Source organism: Apodemus sylvaticus, chromosome 2 (genome assembly GCF_947179515.1).
Source record: "Apodemus sylvaticus chromosome 2, mApoSyl1.1, whole genome shotgun sequence".
Taxonomy (NCBI): domain Eukaryota; kingdom Metazoa; phylum Chordata; class Mammalia; order Rodentia; family Muridae; genus Apodemus; species Apodemus sylvaticus.
The window spans coordinates 151525687-151552214 of NC_067473.1; the positions used below are offsets into that span (position 1 = coordinate 151525687).

At 39.5% G+C, this 26528-nt stretch overlaps 1 protein-coding gene across 4 annotated transcripts in view; it reads right to left on the bottom strand.

Moving 5' to 3' along the window:
* Positions 1 to 26528, bottom strand: part of Erc1 (ELKS/RAB6-interacting/CAST family member 1) — a 296730-nt gene that overhangs the window by 134583 nt on the left and 135619 nt on the right. For all 4 annotated transcript variants that reach the window (XM_052174710.1, XM_052174709.1, XM_052174714.1 and 1 more), the window contains 2 exons: positions 24138 to 24273; positions 9825 to 9956 (listed from right to left, as the gene is read on the bottom strand). In XM_052174710.1, coding sequence (XP_052030670.1) covers positions 9825 to 9956; positions 24138 to 24273 — 268 coding nt within the window. The remainder of the gene's footprint in view (positions 1 to 9824; positions 9957 to 24137; positions 24274 to 26528) is intronic.

A 26528-nucleotide genomic window follows, 5' to 3' on the forward strand; every position in this document is an offset into this window, starting at 1 on the left:
TACACTAAGCAATTAAGAAATTATCTGTCATTTTAAATGTGCTTTGGGTCACATAGCAATTTTTTAAAAAGCAGAAGTTTTAAGATAAACATTCAAAAAAATCCCTGCCAGAACTGGAATTCAAGCATATAACCTAACTGTCTTCAGTAAAATTAGGGGGATAACTCAGGTCTGACAGTGTGTGATGCCAACAGGACCAGATGGTTTGCTTAAATCACAAGCTAATAAACTTTTACACAAAACAAAAAGGGAGCAAATTATGACTCAACCACAGACTATTTTCCTTAAGAAAGCAAAGGATTGGGGACCTTCCAGTCAGCATCATTTCCCATCATCCTCTGCTCCACAACTAAAAGCAAAGGATAGATTGTAGTTTTCATATTGTTTATGCAGAATTGTGGAAGGACCTCCTTGGAAGAATAAGTCTGCTTGAAACAGAAGAAAATGACTAAAAGAGGAGAAGAGTGGTAAAAACAAAACCGAAGCAAAAGACAGTCTTCAGATCGCCTAAGGGCTGTGGAGTCAGAGTGAGGAGTAGTATCATGAAAAGCCTATTAGCTTTCTCAAAGTCAGCAAAATTCTAGATTAAGACTCAACCTGCAACCAGACATGGAGGTGCAGACCTTTAGTCCCAACACTTAAGAGACTGAAACAAGAGGATCTCTTGTGAGTTTAAGACACTGTCTTAAAAAAAAAAATCAACATGTTGTATAATTTTTTGAAGACAAAAAAAGTACAGTTAAAGGCTGATAAACATTTCTGAAATATTTAGAAAACAATACACACACACACACACACACACACACGCCTCTGTCTCCTCTCTTTCTGTCTCTGTCTCTCCCCTCCCTCCCAGGTCCCTCCCATCTCCCTCCTTGCTCTCCCCCCCCTTCTCCCAGTCTCTCCTAGCTACTATTTTAGGTTTCTTATAATTGTTATTAATAGAGATTTAATTCTTAGCAGAGCTTTATGATATTTACACTACAAATTATTTTCCCAATATTTCTTCTTACTAATGGGAGGTGCTTCTTTGACAACTAGGAAAACAGTACTTTGTTTAACTGCTCTGAAAGGCCTTGCTCCAAATCTTTCATATGTATTATGCTATTATTGGAATTGTATGAAATTGGTATTATTGCTGTCATTATTATAATTTCTATGGAAAGAAAAGGTTTAGGGGCTAAAGTTCTTTTCCAGAGGAAGTGGAGCTGACTGCCACCTGACTCTGTCTTACCCCCACTTAGCTTGCTCTACTAAAATGCATCAGCACTCCCAAGAGGCACTCTCCAACAGGCTTCTACAATTAATTATACCTATTGACTTATTCCTGGGTATATCTCCACATCCAACAAGGTATCTTTCTTCCATTATGCTCCTGCCCAACAAAATACTTGACTCCTACCACTGTCAGTTACCAGGCCATCAAAGACTATGTCTATACTGTGTGCTACAGTCACCAATTAGAACACTTAACTGTAAGCCAAGAATATACTATGCAAAAGAGTACAAGATGCCATGAAAAAATACACAACACCAGACCCCGATGTTGTCGCAGGCCCTAAGATGGGGAGAATAGAGCATCATGGTTGTTCCCTGTATACAGCAGCAGTGCCACAGGGAAACACACCCTAACGGATTAAATTATCAAACTACCAGAAGCTCCAGAACAAGGAAGTAAAGATGCTAGTATAACAGAGAAGTGAGAACAGACAAAGAAGGATCTTGGGCTGTATTAAGAGATTCCTCTGTCATTTGAAATGTTAATGGGAAAGAGGGAGGTAACAAAGGGATCTAACAGAGGAACAAGGATTTAGAAACTTAAGATAATTATTAGTATGATGGGCAAGAAAGTGAAAGGGAATAGAGACAGAAGGGAGAGCAAGACAAATACTAAGCAAAAAGCAGTTGAACTACTGTCAGAAGGAAGTGGAGCGTGGGATATGACGAACGAAAGGCAAGGAAGCCAATGATGAGAGTAAGATGAGAATGGATGGAGGAGGAGGCAGACTAGATCAAACTAGATCAAAGCAAGGCTTAGGATGCCTGAGCTGGAAAGAAGACATGCACTGGAAGCAAAAGCCAGTGGTCCAGAAACTGAGAAAACAGTTACAGATGGCTATGACAGATATTCTCTCCAGGGCTTCAATGAAAACCTGCAATGCTATAGCTGAATGCATAAGCCTTCAGAAGTCAGGCTTCTTATAAAAATATAAGGCTTGAAGGTCAACAGGAACAGGAAACATGCTGATACAATTGTGAAGTCCAATGACTTATAAGGCAAACCCGGGAGAGATGAAAGATACGGGAAGGTTAAGTCAAGAAAGCACAACCCAATGGGATGATACTGTGGCAGAGCTCACAACAGAGGGCTTAATTGCAGGACAATGTCTACGACAAACATCACTAGTTTATCTTAAGAGAGTCACTAGTCCCAGTGGATCAGGACATCAAAGTAAAACAGAGTCATCAAAGAGATTAACTTTCCACACACACTCTGTCTAAAGGTACATGTAACTTAGGGACTTCTATATGCTTTCTATTCTGTCCACTGAAATTTATGTTCAGGAAATTCCAATTGAATATTGATTGACATATGCTAATGGTAGCTGATACTAGCTCAGCTTATGCTAGACTCCAGTCTATCAGATATATCTATAAAGAACCCAAGTATGAGTCATAGACAACAAACCTAGAGAAAACACCTTTTCATAATACAGCTTTGAGTCTTGGCAGACTTCTTGACTTCTTATACATTGTGCATTTCCCCAATTAAATCAACACTGTCATATATTGTGACAAAAGAGAACTTAGTAAATGACTTAAAAAGTGAATATGCTCAACTGGGTGAAGGATTTATAAGATGCTTTTGCCATCTCTAAAGTACATCACTTGTGCAACAGCAAGGGAACTAGAAATATGTGTGCAACTGAGACAGGCTGGTGGCTGGCAGGATGGAACAGTTGCTGGCTACACCTTCACTCTGGGGACTTTACAGTTTTAGTAACTACTCTTCTGTAACTGAAGACAATACACTCTGTAATAATCACTCAACACTCCTATATGAAGTCTGAAAAGGCAAATGTCACCAATAATTCCTGGGTACACATGTTTCCAATAGCTGTCACCCCACTGCTAGGACGTCTGTCGCCAAGGTTGGAGAGAAACTATAAGAGAAATGTTGAATTGTTGACAATTAGAGTAAAATTTGGCAATATGCATCCAACAAAAAACGAAAGGAATCTATTGTTTCAGCAGACTGGTGTTTTCTTTGCTTATGTTCATATGATTAAGTACCTTCTACAATCTGGTTGCTTCAGCAACAAACCGGTTCACAACACTCAAGAAAAATAAAAAGATGTAATTTTCTGTACTTCTGGAAGAAAGGTTATAAATAGTGTAAATATCAGGCCACAATTTCTTTCTCAAATAGCACTAATAAAGAAACAGCAACTATTATTTTTTGATGAAGTATACCCCTCTTCTTCTGGTGCAGGGCACTGCATGGCACACATGGGAGTCAGAGGACTACTTCTAGGATCTTTAGAGCTGGTTCTATCCTACCACACAGAATCTGGGGGTTACACTCAGGTAAATGAAAGTGGAAAAATAGTCATTTCACTTTATTAGAAGTTTACTTTGCCAGAAATACACACACACACACACAGACACACACACAGACACACACACACACACAATGGAATTTAATGTCTGACAGCCCAAGAATGCAGAAAGGGAACTCCTAAGTATCAAGTGAGTATGTACAAGCCTACGCACAGAGGCTTACATGAAGACACTACCACCCTCATACACACACACACAGAAGCCGTAATAAGGCTCAGTGTTCGAAGGGAGCCTTTATAGGCTATTTCAGTGTGAGACATGAGTGGTATGCAAAGGTAATAATTTCTTTCCTATAAGAGAGGGTCTTAGAAAAGTTAGGGAACTTACTAAGTCACAACTAGTAAACAGAATAAGAAATAGAACTCATACCATTTGATTTTTGATCCAATACAATTTACACTAACCCCCAGAATGTATTCTTAATAGTTTATACAAAGAAAGAAATAATTAACAAACTAGAATTTAGGATGTAACACATATAAGAACTATCTACTGGGTAGGACAAATTATACTGTGTCACATTTCTCTAGGAAAATACCTTGTGTTGCAAACATTCAGTAATGATGTACCTAAAGACAATGTCAACTACACACAGAAACCAGTAAGATGCTGCTCGTGATTCTCAGAGCTCACCAATCGTTGTATCTTGGATAACTACTGCCATGATTGGTAACTGGGTTTATTAGACTTGTTTGCAGGAGATATTAAAATAAAATCCAAACTGTTCAAGCACTCGCTATAAACAGAGTATACATCCAGTGCTGTAGACTCCCCAAATGCTCTCTAGTATAGCAGATCTCACACAGTATAGACAATAATATAAAACACGCCTACCATGTTAGCAGTACCCACAAGCTCTGACACTCCTCTCTAAGGCACAATTTGGGGAGTGCCAATCTTTTATTTTAGGTCCACTATGGATTAATTTTTCATTGGATTACAACTTTAGAAAATATCAATGAAAAATTAAAATGCAAGCCTAAATTTGGAGACATAAATAATTCCAGAATGTCAAGAATTATGTAAAAACATTTTTAACTTTTAAAAAACTGCTTAAAAGCAAGCATGATAACTAAAAATAAATCTAAATGCATACCTTAAAATATTACTATTAGAAACCAATGGGATTTTGAGCATTGGTCCTGATGAGGTGACTTCCTGCAGCTTCAAACCTGCTGCAGTAGCTATCTACTGACCCCCACTGGCAAGTGACAGAGCAAGATATAATGACTACACTAAGTTTTATACTTTATTTCAAGATAGATTTTTAAATGCAATAGGAGAACAGAAGATCAATGTGAAGTGGTCTAAGGAATCACAGATGACTCCTCCTGTGACACACTAAATGGAGAAAACCCACTACACTAAAAGATCATGCCACCAGCTTAAAGATGTTTAAATTCTCCATTATGCACTGTCTCACTACCCAGCACATATTCAATTGCTATATTTTTCATAGAACTTTCTGTTTTCATTTGACTATTTCCTCAATATATCTGTCAGAAATTCTTTTAACTTTACTAATACTATATTTTTAAAATCATGCTTTTTTTTTACTTGAGAGTATTACAGATGATTGGTAGTATTTTACCTTTTATTAATAATTTTATTGAAACTCTGAGATACACTTTCATTTAATATAAAGATGTCAATAATTATTTAGAAATTACTTAAAAGATAACTAAGTATGATTTTATACAAAATGCAAGGTAGCTTCAAATTAGCCATTTCACTTTTATTTCAGAACCTTACTAAAAGAAAAAATACATGCAAGGATGGAATTTAATGTCTGATAACCCAAGAATGAAGAAAAGGAACTACTTACAGTTAAGTGACTATGGACATGCCTGCACACACAGAGGCTCACATGCAGACCCCCATCCCCAACACACAGAGGCCACAATAAGGCTCAACATTTGAAGGGATCCTTTTTGTTTAAAATAAAATTACACCTTTTTTCCTCACAAATTATAGGAAATTAAATGCAGAGAAATAACTGATTAAATCAGTCTTGAGGTAACATTTAAGATGTCTGACACTCTTACTATAAACATGTAGGATCCCAAACACTAACTAGTACATAAAATTACAAGAACTCTAACGAAGGTTTGAAAAAGAAAAAAAAAATCACATTGAGGACTGGGAAAGAGCCCGCACTTCTGATAAGTTGCCTTGCAAACATGAGCTCAATACTATGCTCAGAACCCATCTAAAGACAGCTGGACACCATGGCACACTTTTGCAATCCCAGGGCTAGATGTTACCCGGGGCAGAAACAGATGTTACCCGGGGCTCACCACCTAGCCTAGCTAAATAGCTCCAGGTCAGTGACAGACCTTGGCTCAACTGAGCTAGGGAGATGGTTCAGTCATTAACATATTTTCATGCAAGCATGAGAATCTGAGTTTGATCTCTAGCACCCATAAAAGAAAGCCAGGCTAGCAGAGTGTTGATATAACCCCGTGCTGGAAAAGGAGGACTCCTGGGGATTGCTGGCCAGACAGTCTAAGTAAATGAGTAAGTTCCAGGCAAAAGATCTTGTCTCAAATAACTGAAATAGAAAGCCTGGAGAGAGGGTTGAGAAGTCAAAGAGTTCTTGTTGCTCTTGCAGAAGACTTAGGTTCAGTTCCCAGCATCCACATGGCAGCTCACAACTATCTACAATTTTAGTGCCAGAGGATCTGATACCCTACTTCTGGCCTCTGTAGGCTCAAGGTGCACAGATTTACATGCAGGCAACATTGTGTGTGTGTGTGTGTGTGTGTGTGTGTACACACGCACGCGAAAAAAGCACACATAAATCTACAAAAACACAAATGTGGACAGTACCTGGGGGGGGGGGGGGGGAAATTAGAGGAAAAAAAAGGAGGGCACTAAGTGGCACCTGGTAATGAAATAAAAAGTTTAAATCTTTTTTCCACTTTAAAAAAAAAAAAAAGAAAATATACCTGAGATTGTCTTCTGACCTTCAAAATGCATGTGCATGCACGTACATGAGCACACACACATTTATTTACTTACCTATAAACATAAGAACATGCATGCATGCATGCACATACATACATACCCCAAAACATAGTATGTTGCAGTATCTACTATTTTACTTATTTTAAATTTTTTAAAGTGACTACAATAATATAGATGGTTTCAATTCTTCTGACATTCATTCTCTAAGTATCTGAGTTTATATACTTACAAACTGAACATGTTTGAGACATTTCCACTAATAAATGCATTAGAATGAAGGTTATCTGGTTGCTATTACTACAAGCAATTATCATTCTTATAACTTAAGACAATTTTCTTCACTCTTTCTTGAATCAAAAACAGAGGTCTAAACATTAAGATTTCTGCTATGGTAGTGCACAGTCACTTAACAACTACTTTCAACCGGCCAGAAGCCACATAATTTTCTTTGAAACAGCACTCCTGCTGACCACTGAAGTTTCCTGTCAAGTTCAGAATGGCTGTAACTATTAAGACAGATGATGATAAATTTCCACCAGACTTATTTCAGGGTTTAATAAGTACCTGATCTTTATAACCAGCCATCAAAACAACTAGACTGTATTCTAAGGTAGAATAATCCACACAGTTCTAGGAAACAAGTTTGTATTTATGATGTTTTTAAAACACTCATCTTTCAGTTCAGTAGTCTGTCAATAGAGACGTGAAGTCGGATTGAGACTTGGAAGGGTTAGGACAGAGGTAGAACTGTGTGAGGAGCTGTCCACTAACGAGTAGATGGAACTGCTGGGATGGTTTACATGGAAAAATATCTGCTGCCAAGAGTCATGACCGCAATTCGAGCCTCAAGACCTGTGTGGTGGAAGGAAAAAACCAACCCTCATCCACAGGGTGTCCTAGGTCTTTCATGTGTGTGCTTTCATATGCATTCCTCCCCATACACAAATTAATAAATGTAAAGAATTTTTAAAAACTTGAATGCAGCCTATTAAGCACACAGCAAAAAAGACTAGTCTTTAAAACATCAAAAACCTATTTCTAAGGCAGGAAAAGATGAGGCAAATAATGACACCCCAAAGTCAAGCACAGAAGTATTATCCAAAAGGAATAAAATTAAATTACAAAAAGATTTTCATATTAATGGACACTATATTACATGACATTATAATGCTCTGAAAGTTTCTGAATTCATACATATTTGTGTTTTACAAACCACTTACTTTTTCAGTTGAGAACCAGCTGTTACCTGAGTTTTGCATGCTAGCTTCCCTTAGCTAAAATAGCAACAGGTGGCTAGAATGTTGAGACATATATTTTCCTAGTCTTAAAGACAGGGTAAAGATAATATTAATATGTTTTATTTGTACTTTCCGGTTATAATCTTTTAAAAATCAAGAACAAAAGAATGTAAATTACCTGAAAATAGCTATTCTAAGTATTTAAGTATGTACTGAAATTAGGTTATTCTGTTAAAGTGAATGCTTTAGTAAAGGCAGCACAAAAACCCAGCTGAATCAGAGAATAAAATATTCTAAAATATTGCTTTGATAACTACTGAAAAATCATAAAATTATTGTCCACCAGGATTGTTACTTACTAGAGTAACTCTGCAGTCCTCAGGCATGTGGAGGTCAGAATGAAATTCCACACATTCCCTCACTAACGAAATAGAACTGTCACATAGATGCTCACTTAATCCCAGCAGGTTGTCGCTACCTAAGCCATAATAGTGCACAGACATCCTGCACCTAGGGAGCTCATATTCTACTAGAGAAAAGAGTGCGTGTGTTGTCAAGTAATATACCTATTATATATTATATAAATAGCTAACAATAACAGGTTACAAAACAGAGATAAATGAAGAGAAGGATTCAAAACCCCTACAAAGACACATGACTCAGACCTGAAAGGTCACAGAAGTTCCACAGAAGTAGACTACATCTAGACTACTGCTACAAATAGGGATACTGCTTCAAGTAGAGAGATTTAGTACTCTAAGTAATGAAACTGTTCTGTACTGTTCTGTGAAAGGACCAGTGAGCACAAAGGCTTATCTTCTGCTCAGATGTGCTGTTTAGATGATTAAACAGTATGGTGAACAAAGCAGATATCTGCAGGAGTCGGCAGATAAAGGATAACTGGTAACTGCCGGTACCTTTAAAGAGTACCTTGTTTTAAGATTAAGAAGTACATTTTATAAGTCATATTTCAAGTAATGAATCACATATTTAGGGAGTCGATAAAGTAGATAAAGGTGGAATATGATCTTACTTACATGCATGTCAGGCTAGCAGGACAAAAGTTGTAGGTAGAAGGTACTAACACAAAGTCAAAGAGAAGGTGGTAGGGCTGGGATGCTCACAGCACTGCAGTGCACGCATGGGAACCTGAGCTCCACCACAAGAACTCAGGTGGGAAACAAAGCTGGGAGAAGTCAGACAGTTTGATAGCTGGGGCTCACTAGACAGTAACCCTAACTGAGTCAGGTGCTTCTAAGAAGAGATGACATCAAGTCAAAATTAATAAAGAGACAAAGAATGCCATTAGTTATGAATAAAGTGGTCAGTCAAGAAGTTAGGACAATTATAAACTTATATGCTCCAAGTGTTGATATACCCAGACACTCAAGGACACTAAAGCACTAAAGGCTATGACTAAAGCTACTACAGCTATAAAGGGATTCTATGAGGTTCCTACCATAGTATATATGCCCTGAAGTGGGCATTTCTTTACTATTTGATTTCCTTAATTCCCAGTGTCAGCAGCTTCTCAGGACAGAGGCTATTCCATAAGATTCCTACTACTATGCCACTGAACTCACTTTACCTAGTGTCCTGGACTAGGTTTATGTCCATTTGACATGTGCTAGATATAAAATAAACTATTTTCTAATTGAGACATGTTTGTGTCCTCATTCACAGCTTGTGTCCAAGCTGAGGTTTTGAACAGTCATGTAACAAACATATATGTTACATGTTTTGTCAGTCACACTTCACTAGCTTTTACTATATGAATATATATGAAGCATTCCTAAATTATTACTGCAGAGACCTCACATCACCATGAAACAATCCTTGCACAGTTATATTTTAGTCACTCTGTAAGTCTGAACACCAACACTTGATGAAGTAGTTCTGCAGCACCATGAACAGTCAATGTATATAGCTCACCTTAAACTACACTGGTTTTACCTTGTGCTTACCCAGCAGCATTGCTAATAGCTACATAAAATCGCAGACCTGTTTCTCAGCATTGGTCCTGGCTGATTCCTCTTGTGCTAGCACCATTTCACGCTCTGCAGTTATCTGTACACTTTCTCTCAGTGCTTCTTCCAGCTCTTCAATCCTGTCATCCTTCTTACGGAGACTGTCCTGGAAAACGATGAAGACCCGGTGAAGTAGGTTAATCAGTAACCTCAAGGAGTGCCTGCTCATCAAGGAAGAACTATTATTACACATCCTTCTATTCAGAAGCAAACTGAGGCCAGAAAGATACCTCCATAGAGCAAAGAATTAAACAAGGGAAGAAGAGAAATAAAGGAAGCTGAAGTCTATTATTAAGAGCATAGGATTGAGTTAGTGAAGCGAGACAGACATGACGGATTAGCTCTCAGCAACAGAGAGAAGGAAGCTGCTAGTGTGAGATGGCACAAGCAATAAGAGGTAAGTATTTAAAAATACAAAGCTATTTTTAAAAACTACCACTTAAACTGGGCTCAAAGCCAGATCTGATGGAGCCTCTACTTAGAGTCAATACCACAGCACTATCTCCCTTTGGGAAGTCACAACTAGATGACAGATTTGGATCTTCTTAAAAACAATTTCTGAAAAATTTCTTTTTAAAAAGGAACATGCTTCCTAACATTTCAATAAAGTAAAACTATGACTTCTTCTGAAAAAACTAGAAACATATATATGTTTATATGTTTTTATATATATATATACTATGTATATATACATATACATATGAATATGACTGGTTTGAATATGAATGAGCAAGTTAGTTAAGTAAGTAATACACTCTAGTAGGAGTTTGTAATGTAACTTTTCATCTATGTAGCAAAACTCGTATTGATCTTTAGGATGTCAAGAACAGTATAGTAGTAGGAAAGGTAAAGGAAAAAGCCAAGAACAGAACCATGGATCTCTCAGACTATTCTAAGCACTTCCTTTTCAATTTCTTAAGCAGCGAAGGAGGACTGAAACCAAAGGATTTGGAACACAGCATTATATTCAATACTTGTGCTTTGTATTCAAATATGAACATGATTAACAAGGTTTCCTATATGTTGATACAAAGAATGAAGACAAGCCCTTATCTTTTAGTATCTGTCAACTCAAAGGAACTAAGGAACTGAAGCTAAAAACCAGGCACAGTAACTCCTACCTAAACAACAGTACTCACAAGGCTGAGGCAGGGCCTTGTCCATGAGATCAAGGCCATCTTGGACTACAGTGTGAGATACAGTCTCAGAACACATGAGAGAGAAGAAAAAAGAAGAAAACAAAACTGAGGAAAAGGGGAAAGGGGGTGTTTCATGACAGTGGGTTGGGGATAGTGGGGTTTTGGTTCTGCTTTTTCAAATAAAACCAGAAAGTGATGGCAAGAGAAGCAAAATCAAACAATTGGGATTACCTCAGATAATAACAATCTGCTTTACAGCAAATAATCAAAATAACATAGCAACACTTACAGAAGAGAGAACATTCTCCCAACTATATATCTGACAAGGGCTAATACTTGAAAATATGTGAGTACTAAACAGCAAGAAAAAGATCCAACTCATAAAAAGGGCAGGAGAAGCATAGATACCTTAAAAGAACACATAAAAATGACACACAATACCGAAAACAAATTCTTCAATGTCACAAGTCATTGATGAAAGGTAATTAGAAACCATAAGGAGATATTTCAATCCTTTTGGATCACTATAAAAAAGACAGGAAGAGAACGCTCACGAGGATGCAGGCGGGACTCTCTCTTGTTCACTATGGCAAACAGATGAAGCTTCCTCAAACTATTAAAACTCAACTACTGAACAAGTCACCAACTCTACACCTGGATATCAAATGAAAGGAAACCTGTGGGCTGCAGAGACATCTGCGGACCAGCTTTACTACGGCTCCACATGATGGTCCACAGCTAAACAGCCAGGACACGCAATCAACCCAAGTGTCTATCGGTAGATGAATGGATAAAGAAATGTCTTCCAGACAGTGCAATGACTCAATCAGCAAAGCTAGATGATTTGAGCTCAATTCCCTAGAACTGACATGAAGAAAGAACAAACTGTATCTACAACGTTGTCCTCTGACTTCATACAAGCACATTGCCATAAGTGTTTCCCCTCATCATACAGACATGTACAAAAACAACAATAATAACCAACCCCGGGGTGATATCAAGTGAAATAAAATGAGCTAAGCACATTAAATGCTCTCCATGCCAGCCGTACTCAGATTGCATGACTTTCTATCTTCCTCTTCTCTATCTCCCTAGTTCAGGCAACTGCCAAAATTCATGGCTTGCCTGGTAGGGAGTTTTTAAAAACTCAAAAAAAAAATCATCTTTAAGTTCAATTGGTTTGTTCTTACAAAAAAAAAATGTGCTGTATATACACAACAGGAATACTACCAAACCCGGGGTGATATCAAGTGAAATAAAATGAGCTAAGCACATTAAACTAAACTGAACATATGAAATCTAAAAGGCTGATGTCATAGAAGCACAGTGTCCGAGGATGGATGGAAGAGAAACATTTTTCTTGTTGTGTTTGGATCTAAGGTAGTTAACCCAGCAAGGATTATTCCTGAACCTTGTCTTTGCTCTTTGGGTAGTTAGCCAATCATGTTGGACTGTAAAGTCAGGAACCTACCAATGAGATGAGACACAGTAACCACCTACATCAGAAATAAGGACATAAAGTAGTTTGTGTTGTTAGCCCAGTTTGGGTTCTTGGACACTCCTTTTGCAAAAATGTATCCTTGCTAGAATAGGTTTGCTTTGTGTATTCTTTTATGGGAGACCAAGAGTATTTACTGATTACTGCTAAGAATTGGGGGTTTTTCTGGCATTTTCAACCCAACTGGAAAGAAATGTCCCTCTCCAACTGCAGCAGCTTCCAGGGTTTCTGTTGAAATTCCTCCCCCCCCACCCCATCAGAAATGATCCCAGAATGGAAGGTTTCTCCACAATACAGCAGAAGGCCCAAATGAGTAAAGACCACTGTAACGGGGCACATGTGTGAACAGGCCAAAGGTCAGAAATGCTATGAAGGAGGGACAGCAAAGTGTTTCTTTAGTAGTCAGGCAAGTCATTCTGGATGTTGAAACATGTAATGCATGTAATGCAAGTAATGGTAATGCAGTGAGGCCAGGATGTGAGTCACCTACGAAGAGGAATGGGAAGCAGGGCTTCATGGGCAGTACAGAGAGGGAGGTACGGAGACACTCAACCAATGACAAAAAAAAAAAAAAAAAAAAAATACAACAGATTCTCTCAGACAGAAGCTAACCAAATCCTCTGGCTAGCAAGCAGCTCTCTAAATCTGTTCAATATATTCCTCTCTATCCTAAGAGAAGACAGGCTGATCAATCCTAAATAGTAAACAAACAAACAAACAAATTAATGCTGTAAACTTAGGTTTAACTGACATCTTGTCTTTTCTCCCAGGCAACTCCTCTTATAACTGGGTCAAAATGCCACAGACAGCTATTAACGTTTTAAATTAAGAAGAAGTTGGTTTCTTATGGTTTTAAATTCTAGCCACTGAGAGTCACAGACCCTGCTGACCTCAACCCACACAAAATGGCCCGTGGATTCCTTTTGTGGCAAAACTTAAGCACAGCAACTAAGCAGAAGTCAAGCAGGATTCAGATGACACTGCTTGGCATCCACAGTTATGATTTGTGTGATAGGGTAATGGACTCATCTTTCTTATTTTGAAACCAAGGAATACCTTCCTATTTTGTTGCTTTATTATTTTGGACCTATATGGTAACCTAACTCAGGTGACTATTCATGGGAAAGAGGGTGACTATCCATATTTAATCTGTGAAATGAATGAATACCATAGTGACTAGTTCCCTGATAAGGGTTAGGCTAATTTTATCATGTAGTAGAGTTCACCATAAGCAAAAAGTAACCATGTGGTTTGTTGTCATCTTGGCTAATGACCCCATCAAGATGATGCAACCATGTGATGTATACCACCTTGGCTAATGATGTTATTAAGATGTAGACAGCCACATGACATGCCCCTACCTTGGTTATTGATATTATGAACATGGCAAAGGCCACATGAATTCACTGGCATCTTGGCTAATGTAACCACATTTCATAAACCAAAACAGTGATAGCTATAAAACTTCTCAGTGCTAGTGAGCCCTCTATTTTATATGAAATTAAAAGACAACACCAAGCATCCGTGGTGTTTTTTTTGTTTTTATTTTTTTAAATGTATTCACCATTGCTCTCTTTAGACAGAAGAGAGCATCAGACCCCACTGCAGATGGTTGTGAGCCACCATGTGGTTGCTGGGAATTGAACTAAGGACCACTGGAAGAGCAATCAGTGCTCTTAACTACTGAGCCATCTCCCAAGCCCTTATTTTAATTTTGACACATTGTTTTACATGATTTATTTACATATTTCTAGAGGGAACTTCAGGGTTTTCCCCACCATGTGCTCCCAACACTACCAGGTATCAATGATAGCTAATACTTTTAAATGGCTAGATTCTGAAAGTTCAGATATAATTTGTTTCAGCCTAGAGCTGAGTGTTTGGAAAGGATAGATACCAAGGGAAACCAAAGGAATAGATGGCCAGGTGCTAGGCAAGTTCCTCCTGGATAGCACCTACAACAGCTGGAGGCAAAAAGCGATGCTAGGCTTGGGAAGGAGGCCTGAGATTTGCGATGCTGTGTGTCTTAATGCCTGTTCTTTCTGTATGAAATCTGCATGGCTTTCTACAACCTGAAATACAGCATTCCTTTCCTTCTCAGGACTCCTCTATTCTGGACTTGTGGCCTACTTTATTTCTGCCCCCCCTCCACACACATACCCTAGGTGCCCTGGCTTTTGTTTTCCCTTTTCCCTTATAATGATTCAGGAGGCTAAGGAAAAGAGCAGGCTGATGCCAACCCCCTCCAGGGCCTTTAGGTTTCACTGTTTTCTATTTTTTAGATTACAAGTCTAAATGTGGTAAATTACGGGGTGGCTTTTCTATCATGGACGCCTAACAGACAGCCCTCTTTACAAAGAGAAACTCATCTTGAGCACTATGATGGTTGACCCCTATATAGCTAAGAGATATATATTTACAAATTATAAATTTGAGGAAAAGGGTCAAAGGAACCACTTAAAGGGAGTATTTAAGCTTTGAACCACAAATAACCAGAAATCTCTCTGCACTGTATAACCATTATATTATCCTAAAACTTGATTTCTTGTTAGGAGGGAGAATCCTTCTTAAGTTTTTCAGGCTGTTAGTCTGCATGTGCATGTAGGCCCAAACAACTGTGGGTCCAGGATTCCAAGCAGTTGGTTATACCAAATCCAGCCAGGGATCAGGTAGGACAAGTAAAGGTAGATACTTATGACAGTTTGTTCTTCCATCACTGGTGCTGAATGTCACTTACCCAAGATCCAATAAAATTTCATCTTAGTTGTCAACTTAATTAGGACTGGAATCCTAAAACACAAACAGCTGGGTATAGCTGAGGGCTTTTCTTGACTGAATTGTTTGAGATGGGAAGACTGAGCCTAAGACTGGGTTATACGACCACAAAGAAGAGAGTGTTTGCTTTTTGCTTCCTTGCCCTCCTCTCACTGGCAAGTTCATCTATCCCTCTGCTGAGACATTCCCTTGTTGGTATCAGACCCTACTTCTTTAGACTCTACTGTAGAACAGCCTGTCTGTCAGACATTCTAATAAATCCCAGATGTCTCTTATGTGCTATCAAATCTGGGCCAGAAGTCACGCATCACGTCTTCTGCCATCCTCTACTATTCACACACCCCAACCTCCACAAGCACCACACAAAGGTATGAACACCAGAAACTGGACACAATCTGAAGCCTGACTGGAAGACAGAACAGGTACAGCCTCAGGTGAACTTGACACTCTCAACCCTACAGCCTTGGCTTCATTTGTGCAGGGTGCTGGGATTCTAGTAATGGGCCACCATACCTAGATGTAAAATTGACTTTAAATGTTCTTATTGCAAATAAGGATCTGAACATATGCCTTACTCTACAACATGTGCATATGGTAAATAACAGATTACAATACCTAAACAGAAACAATGGTTATTTCTTTGTTAAAAATAAAACTACAAAGAAAATGTGTGGGTTAAATAAGGAGCTAACCAGTTTATCATTGTTTAGTTTTTGGGTGAGGCAGGGGTATAACCAAGTCCTCACATGTGCCAGGCAACTGTCCTACCACTGAGCTAAATTCCAGGCCTGGAGTTGGACATTGTAATAGCACCAAGGTTTTAAAGAAGTTAAGTTGATAACTTAGGAGAATAAGGGAAGGAAGGAGAATAAGTGGGGAAAGTACTGTGGCGCAAATACAAAGCTCTAAAAGCTACCTGAGAATATGAAAGAACAGGCTTTGTCACCTTGTAGTACTTCCAAACACTTAAAACAAACAGTATCTGCTGTTCAATTTCAATTGGTTCTACTTACTCATCAGAACTAACACACATCACCAGTTTCTACTACTGGGTTAGCCTACTTGGCTGTAACACTTACACAGAAAGATAGACACATACAGAGTAAAGGCCATAACTCTGTGACAACTTTATGAGAGCTATGAGAGAGAGCTTATTGAAAGCTTATTGAAAGCTTTCAATAAATTCCTGAGCTCCTTAAAAAAAAAAGAAAGAAAAGAAAAAAGACTCCATATTAAAAGGAGATTAAGTCAAATCCTGTGGCAGCTTAACTGGAAGTTTACTTGAGTCAGTTAATAGAGTGCTAGATGCCTTAGCAATCCCCTTGCACAATTCATTAATACTGGTCTCTCTAGAGTTGAGAGTTCCTTCTTGATGCTATGCCCTGGCAAGCTGCAAGGAAGGAGATACTCTAAACAGGTACCTGGGGCCCCTCCCACACTGACCAACCAGCGCCTTGTTTCCAGCTGCACTGTGAACCTGTCTGACGGGCATGGGGAAATGCTAGCTGGTGCTGAGCAACAGAGACACTACAGCTGGCCACGCCAGACCTATCAAAGAATGGACTACGAGCAGAGAGCAGCTCTGCCCAGAATGAGTAAGGGTTTACATTCCACAGAAAACCCTGGATTCCTTTCTTTCAAAAACTAGGGGAATTTTAAATGCCATTTTTCTCCACTAGACTTAAAAAAAAATTGTTTCTACAACTCACGAAAAAGACAAACTTATACCTAACCAGATTCTCCAACTACCTTTCCTCTGCAACCCTGCCACCAAGGGCCTTTATTTAGACTGTCTCACAAATAAAAAAATTTCTATCTGTTCTAGCCTTTGTCTTCTTTCTTTCTACAAACTGTAAAACAGCATGAAAGGAAGAATATTAGCCACTGTTTTCTGCTACAGTGCAGGTCAGCTAACACGGCAACAGGTTTATGGACCTAATTTCCCAGTAACCAGCTGTCAATATAAAATTGAATTTTACAACAATTGCTAAGATTCCACCTTCCCACTGCCCTTCTCTTAAATTAGATGTTCAGAGAGAGAAGTTTAAAAAAAGAAAAAAAAATTGGAACCACCACAAAAATTTGTTTTACCTTGTTTACATTTTTCAAACTAAAGTCCCATGCAATAAACAAGAGAATACATGTGCAGTCTATTTAACTAACAGCCTATATGAAATGTGAATCATCAAATTTATGTTAAACTATGATTTAGAGAAAATGTTAAAGAATCAACTGCAGAACTGAATTTAATTAAAATGAAGCTAAATTCCTATATAATAAAAAAAATTGAAGGGAAAATTTTAACTAGAACAACTAATAACCAACATGAACCTTACTTTTCTTTATTACTCAAGTCCTGTATTAGTGAATATTAACTGGAATTATAAAACAATCCAATGCTATGGAAATTCTAAGAAATGGTTGCTGAATGGAGCCTCATATGGCTGTCTCCGGAGAGGCCCTGCCAGAGCCTTACAAATACAGAGGCAGATGCTCGCAGCAAACCACTGGACTGAGTGCAGGGTCCCCAATGGAGGAGTAAGAGAAGGGACTGAAGTAGCTGAAGGGGTTTGCAACCTCACAGGAAGAACAACAACAAGAACCAACCAGATCCTCTAGAACTCCCAGGGACTAAGGGGTCCACATGGCTCCAGCGGCATATGTGGCAGAGGATTGCTTTGTCAGGCATCAATAGGAGGAGAGGCCCTTGGTCTGATGAAGCCTCCATAGATGGCCCACTGTAGCGGAATTGAGGGCAGGAAGGTGGGAGTAGGTTTTGTGGAGGAACACCCTCATAGAAGCAGGGGGAGGGAGGATGGGATACGGGCTTTCTGGGGAGGGGGAATACTGAGAAAAAGGATAACATTTTAAATGTAATTAAAGAATATATCCAATATAAAAAAAGAAAAAAATTGAAAAAAACAGAAAAGAAAAAGAAAAACTTTAAATATTCATGGCACAATAAAGTCTTGTGAAATCTTTTATATAGAAATATGTAAAATATTCTAAAGTTCTTCCAAAGAAAATGAATTTTGGTTAATGTATGACAGAAAATCTAGAAGAGCTAGGACCTAGATCTAAGAAGCCATAATACTCCCACCTCCCAGGCCAAGAAAATGTAATAGGGACTACAGACATGACTCAGTGGTTAAGAATGTATACTGCTCTTACGCAGGACCTGAGTTCAATCCCAGAACCCACAGTTCAGTCACCTGTGATTCAAGCTTCAGGACATGACACTCTCTTTTTGACCACTGAGATTACCCCCACCATATCAGACCAATAGGCCAGGCTATACCTTATCCCAGGATCTTGAGTGTATTAAATAACATACATACTGATGTTCATCAATATACAATGGAGTTATATCCTGAAGGACCTACCAAAGTCACATTGGTTTTGCAGTGTGAGGTGAGGTCTTTCTGTTTCCTCTCCGAGAGATGATCTTTTGCATCCTCTATACACTGGTGTGGTGGTTTATATATGCTTGGCCCAGGGAGTGGCACTTTTTGGAGGTAGGGCTTTGTTGGAGTACGTGTCCGCTCTGCATTCACCATGCCTGCCTAGATGCTGCCATGCTCCCACTTTGATGATGATGGACTGATCCTCTGAACCTGTAAGCCAGCCCTAATTAAATGGTGTCCTTTATAAGACTTGCCTTGGTCATGGTATCTATTCACAGCAGTAAAACCCTAACTAAGACAACTGGTCTCCGTTCCCTCTCCTAACAAACCATTCTCATCAAGTCATACAGCTTCCTGAAATCCTTCTCACCGACTCGCTCAACTATAACATGGCAAATCTTACAAGTTCAGCTCTACCTTCTTATGCTTCTGCATAAGAAGGGACCTCATAAAACTACAAAGTTTCTGTAAGGCAAAGGACACTGTCAAAAGGACAAAATGGTAACCAACAAATTGGGAAAAGATCTTTACCAACCCTACATCTGACAGAGGGCTAATATCCAAGATAAAACACTCAAGAAGGTAGACTCCAGAGAGCAAAATAACCCTATTAAAAAATGGGGTACAGAGCTAAAAAAAAAAAGACTCTTCACCTGGGAAATATCGAATGGCTGAGAAGCACCTAAAGAAATGTTCAACATCCTTAGTCATCAGGGAAATGCAAATCAAAACAACCCTGAGATTTCACCTCACACCAGTCAGAATGGCTAAGATCAAAAACTCAAGAGAAAACAGGTGCTGGCAAGGATGTGGAGAAAGAGGAACACTCCTCCCTGCTGGTGGGGTTGCAAGCTAGTACAAGCACTCTGGAAATCAGTCTGGCGGTTCCTCAGAAAACTGGGCATGATACTACCAGAGGATCCCACTATACCACTCCTGGGCATATACCCAGAGGATTCCCCAGCATGTAATAAGGACACATATTCCACTATGTTTATAGTAGCCCTATTTATAATAGCCAGAAGCTGGAAAGAACCCAGATGTCCCTCAGTGGAGGAATGGATATAGAAAATGTGGTATATTTAAACTATGGAATACTACTCAGCTATTGAAAACAATGAATTCATGAAATTCTTAAACAAGTGGGTGGAACTGGAGAATGACATCCTGAGTGAGGTGACCCAATCACAAAAGAAAACACATTGTATGTACTCACTGATAAGTGGATATTAGCATAGAAGCTCAGAATACCCAAGAAACAATTCACATATCAAATGATGCCCAAGAAGAAGGAAGGAGAGGCCCCTAATCCTGGAAAGGCTCAGTGCAGCAGTATAGGGGAATACCAGGACAGGGAAGCGGGAAGGGGTGGATTGGGGAACAGGGGGAGGGAAGAGGGCTTATGGGACTTTGGGGGAGGAGGGATCCAAGAAAGAGGAAATCACTTGAAATGTAAATAAAGAATATATCTATTAAAAAAAAAAAAAAGAGGTACAAAGCTAAACAGAGAATTCCCAACAAAGGAATCTCAAACGGCTGAGAAGCAGCTAAAGAAATGTTCAACCACTTAGTCATCAGGGAAATGCAAATCAGAACAATCCTGAGATTCCACCTTACACCAATCAGAATGGCTAAGACAAAAAACTCAAACCACAATACATGCTGATGAGTATGTAAAGAAGAGGAGCTCTCTTCCATTGCTGGTGGAATTGCAGCCACTTTGGAAATCAACCTGGCAGTTCCTTAGAAAATTGGAAATAGTTCTACCTGAAGACTCAAAAGATCCTACATCACATCACAAGGACACATGCTCCACTATGCTCATAATGGACTTATTTGTAATAGCCAGAGGCTGAAAACAACCCAGATGTCCCTCAGCCGAAGAATGGATACATTTACACATGGGAATATTATTCAGCTATTTATCATCAATTTTGAAGACAAAAGAATGGAACTAGAAAGTATCATCCTGAGTAAGGTAACCAAATCCCAAAGGACATACATGGTATGTACTTACTGATAAGTGGATATTAGCCAAAACATTCAGAAAACCTATGATACAACTCACAGACTGTAAGAAGCTTAACAAGAAGGAAGGCCCAAGTGTGGATACCTCAAACCCACTTCAAAGGGGGAACAAAATAATCATGGGAGGCAAAGGGAGGGAGGAACCTGGGTAGGAGAGGAGAGGTGGGAGGGAAAAAGGAGAGGCAGGATAAGATATGGTAGAAGACAGGAGAGACACCCAGAGGGCCAGGAGAATCAATCAAAATATGTAACAGTTGGGGTGGGGGTGGGGCCTCTAGAAAATTCCAGAGACCTGGGAAGTAAGAGACTACCAGGACTCAATGGGTATGATATTAGCTGAAATGTCTAACTGTGGGGAGATGGAACCTGAAGAGACCACCTTCAGTAGATATATATGGCTCCCAGTTGAGGTAGTGGGTCACCTACCCATCTTTAAAATTTTGAACCCAGAATGGGTCCTTTCTAAAGGAAATTCAGGGACAAAAATGGAGCAAAGACTGGCAGAAAGACGACCCAGTGACACTCCGATGTGGGATCTATCCCATGTGTGCACACCAAACCCAGACACTATTGCTGATGACAAGAAGTACTTGCAGACAGAACAAGTATGGCTGTCCTCTAAGAGGCTCTACCTGCTGACTGAGATAAATGCAGATACTTGCAGCCAACATTTGGATTGAGGTTGGGGACCCCTAAATATTTTATTTTTAAGATCATTTTCAAAATTAACTTCCATATTTCTCTATCATCCTCCCACATTTAATTCCTTTTTGATGTCTCCACTGGGCTATCTCATGGACACTATAAGTGTTGAAAATGGACTTGTTGGGCTGGAGAGATGTTTCAGAGGTTAAGAGCACTGACTGTTCTTCCAAAGGTCTTGAGTTCAAATCCCAGCAACCACCTGGTGGCTCACAACCATCTGTAATAAGATCTGATGCCCTCTTCTACAGCTACAGTGTACTTATACATAATAAATAAATAAATCTTAAAAAAAAAGAATATGGACTTGTTCTTTTTCCCAGGCAATCTCAACGATCATCATCAGGCTCTGTCATCTTATGCATCACCATTATATAGCCAAATCTCTACGCCAAGAGCATAGGAATAACCCCTCTCTGTGCCCACCCCTCACCTGCACACTGCTCTTTCCCTCACCGGCCTGTATTATTCACGCTCATTCCCACTGTCATAGGAGAAAGAATTTATCTTGACTCATAGTTTAAGCTACAATGTAGTCAAGATACAGAAAGGGACAAAGAAGTCAAGGCAGCAGAAACTCAAGGCAGATGGTCAACCTCTATCCACAATCACACAAGCAGGAATAGATACATGCACAGCCCATTTTCTCCACCTTCCATCTACCACCCAGCAAACAGCCCCTCCCACAGTTAAGTACAACTGCTAAAAAAATATGTCAATAAATATTTTAATTAAAACTGTATTCTGGATTTATTTTACTAAGGATTACTGGTAGTAAGAGTAATAGAAATTCCCCCAAATGAATATTTTCTATCCATCAGATTCACATTTTGAAAAGGAAGGAAGTATAGAAAAAGGAAAAAAAAATGTCACTATGAAGCTTTGGCAAGGGTGAGAAAAACTGATAAGGTACATTTTCAAAAGCTGGTATAAAAGAGGAAAAAATTTTATTAAGAACTGTAAGCAGTAAATGTTGTATGAATGAGGAGCAAGAAAAAAAAGATAGCCACTGAACAACTTCTGTCTAGGATGAAGTCACTATAAAGCCTAAAACAGCATCTCCACATCTCTACAGTCAAAACTTGATAATTACCAGCTGTACAGTGCACACTGCACCATACCTAAGGAGAGCCGAGAGGATAGGACAGCAAGGTGGCGGCAGCTCAGCTGCTTTCAAGGGGACATATATGGATTAGCAAATGCTGAGCATTCTCTAAGATCTAAAAGCCTTCTGTACTGGCTGGTTTTGTGTGTCAACTTGACACAGGCTGGAGTTATCAGAGAAAGGAGCTTCAGCTGGGGAAATGCCTCCATGAGATCCAGCTGTAAGGCATTTTCTCAATTAGTGATCAAGGGTGGGAGAACCCTTTGTGGGTGGTGCCAACCCTGGGCTGGTGGTCTTGTGTTCTATAAGAGAGCAAGCTGAGCAAGCCAGGGGAAGCATGCCAGTAAATAACATCCCTCCATGACCTCTGCATCAGCTTCCTGACCTGCTTGAGTTCCAGGCCTGCTTGAGTTCCAGTCCTGACTTAACAGCTATGTGGAAGTGTAAGTGGAATAAATCCTTTCCTCCCCAACTTGCTTCTTGGTCATGATGTTTGTGCAGGAACAGAAACCCTGACTAAGACACCTTCTTTGTGAAGTATTGCAGCCATGAGAAACAGGCCATGCTACAGAGAGGTAATGCCACATTAAATGCTCACTCAGTCAGGGAGCTAGGGCATTAGAGTACTTTAGTGCCTCTGCATTCAACTCCACAACTGCTTTAGGCCTAACTTAAATACTAAGAATCTAATTGGCATTTATCACACTATAGCTACTACTATTATGATTAGCACTAGTTTAATTAAGTTGTGAATAACTGCACTCTTGTTGCTCTCCCAGAGGAGCTGGGTGTGACTCTCGGCACCCCCATGGCAACTCACAACCATCTGCTACTCAAGTTGCATGGAATGTCATGCTCTTTTCTGACCTCCATGGTCAACAGGTGCAGATATGATGCATGAATATACACACAGGCAAGATATCCATATGCATAACAACATAAAAAGAGAAATTAAAAAGGAGGTGAACACCTTTTAAAAAAAAAATAGAGAGGGCTGGAGAGATGGCTCCGTGATTAAGAGCTCCGGCTGCTCTTCCAAAAGACCTATGTTCAATTCTCAGAACCGACATGGCAGGTCATAGCTATATGTAACTCCAGTATCAGGAGGTTTGACTCCCTCTGAGGGCACCAGGCATTAAAAAAAATAAATGGTACACATACATGCAGGCAAAAGACCTATACATGTAAAATAATAATAATTATTATTATTTACTGTTATAAAATAATAATTTTAAAACTTAAAAGAAAAAATAGAAAAAAAACAAAGTCAGGGGTTGGGGGGAGAGAGACCCACACAACCCAAAATTGCCAACACATTTAATGACTGGAACTGCCAGACAGTCGTACAAACAATCCTGAAGCTTTACTGTAACAGACTCACTGGACTGACATTGAACTTACCAATTAAGTGTGGTCAACTTGAAGCAAGATGACTCCTATGCTGAGGTATCCTCACATAGCTGTAGAATAAAACTTGCCTGTTCTATGTAAAAGCCATTCCTTTTTTCCTTAATAGGAGTCTAAGGGGAAGGCAGCAGGCAGGGTTAGAGAAAGAAAGAGGATACAGAGGCAGAGCAGACAGCAGCTAATGGAGGATCAGATCTTGGTGAGCACTCCTCCAGCCTGGGGCTCTGACCTGCAGCTGCTGAGAGCTGTCACTCAGACTGTCCTCCCTCCTCCGGGCCTCCTCCAGCATCTGTGCACTCTTCTTCTTCTCCACCTGTTCCTTGTGCTTCAGATTTGCTACCTTCTTATTCTGGTCTTTCACTTGCCTGTTGATGGAAAAAGGAAGACAAAGCTTTTCATGTATACACAGGAGGTACGTGTTTATTTACATGCTTGCCTGTGACAAGGAGTATCTGAATAGCAACAAGATACTCCTAATACACATTCTTGTCAAAAATTCTGGTTTTTTTCCTGTCCAAGGCACCAAACTATACACGATAATAATGCTGTAGTTTTCTAATGGAAATGTATACTAGCAGACACAATGAAATTGTCGGATGAAAGAAAGGCACAAGAGGATGTGAAACACAGAAGCAGTCTCTTGACATCAATATACTGAAATATTAGTTGGCTGATTAAAATATGACCTTAGAACACAATCAGATGCTTATTAAATACTTCAAATATTCAATGGGCAATGTCTACTATATGTGTGGGTGACAATAACAACAGGAGCAGCTAGGAACTTAGGGGAGAAACAGAATACTCTATTTTTGCAGCTCCGTATTACTCTGTCTTGATACACTGTCACTCTGTCCTTCACTGTGAGTAGTCTAAAATATACTAAATTCAATTTTATGTTTAAAATGGCCTTCCAGTTGTGAAGAATGCTATACATGCTTATAATCTCAGTATTTTCAAGGGTTAGAAAGGATAGCTGGGATTTTAAGGTCAGCCTAAGCTACATAATGAGTTCTAGACCAGTCTTAAGGATCTGTTTCCAAACAAATAAAATGAAAATCCTTTCTTACATGTCTGTTACACATATATAGACGGCTTCATTAGTTTGCACATTTTCTAATTTTATAAGATTTCTAAGTACTTACTTTCAATGTGTTGTCTAAGACTCAGTTATCAGTGAAAATGGTATGGATTATTTTAATCCCTCAATTTGACTCTAATATCAAATGATGGATGGAATCTTTTACTCCATTCTCAAAGTAATAGGCAACTTTCTTGCTATGGCAAACAATGCTACTCAGGGCAAAGAGAGAGAACTATGAAAGAGTTTGTCCAAAGGACAGGCCCAGGTCACACAGTACATCTTTAACAGTTTCTCTCATAGGAAATGCCTGATCATCTGTCACATGTCACTACATCAACTAATACTTAGCACCATACAGACACAGGGTCTCAAGTGTAGGACTTTTAAAGGGTGGTCTGGAAAGCTGACATGAAACCCAGCGCCCTACACACATGCTCAGTAAGCCTCTATCACTCCTCTACACCCTCAGCCCAGTCAATTAAAGTTCTAAAATGCAGCCTCTTGGTTATCAGTGTCTGGCCTTTCCTTGTTTTACCACTGTCAGTCAGCTAAACATGTTTCTTCCATTGGTTAGGACACTTTTGTCTTATGTTGTTGTTGTTGTGTTTGTTTGTTTAATTTATTCATCTCTCATATATTACATCCAGACCGCAGCTTGCCCTTTCTCCTCTCCTCTGACTCCCCACACTCCCACATCCTTTTCCTCAAGATTTACTCCCCACTTTCCCTTCAGAAAGGGGCAGGTCTCCCAGGGATATCCATCAAACACAGTATATCAAGCTGCAATAAGACCAGGCACACCTCCTCACAACCTAGTGGAAGGAAAGGGGTCCCCAAAACAGGCAGACGAGTTAGGAGTCCAACAAACTCATTAAGCTACACAACTACAACACATGCAAAGGTCCTTGGTCAGACCCACATGGACTTCCCTGTGTGCCCTCATGAGCCCTTGAAGTACATTTTGTGGGTTTTCTTGTGGTGTCCTTGACACCTCTGGCTCCTACAATCCTTCCCCTCCCTCTTTCACAGGATTCCAAGAGCTCTGCCTAATGTTTAGCTATGGGTTTCTGCATCTGTTCCCATTAATTGCTGGATAAAGCCTTTCTAGGGTCTTTCTATCTCCTCTCCTCTCCTCTCCTCTCCCCTCCCCTCCCCTCCTCTCTCCTCTCCTCTCCTCTCTTCTTTCCCCTTCCCTCCCCCCTCTCCCTCTCCCTCCCCCCCCCCCTGAAATGGCAGACCTCTTAAATGTTGTCTAAATATTTTTCTCCCAACATATGGACTATTTCACTAATTGCTTTAAGTTGCATTTATGTTTAGCCATCAATGGATCATGATAGACAGCATACAAAGTCCTTGCATTTACAGTCAATTAGTTCTGACCATGGTGCTAGGAACACACAATGAGGAAAGACTAGTTTCTTTCAATGATGAAAAACTAGATCTACATGAAGAACAATGGGCTTGAACCCATATTTTCATATCATATATAAAAATTAACTCAAGCCATATTAAAGATTTAAATGTGAAGCCAAAAAC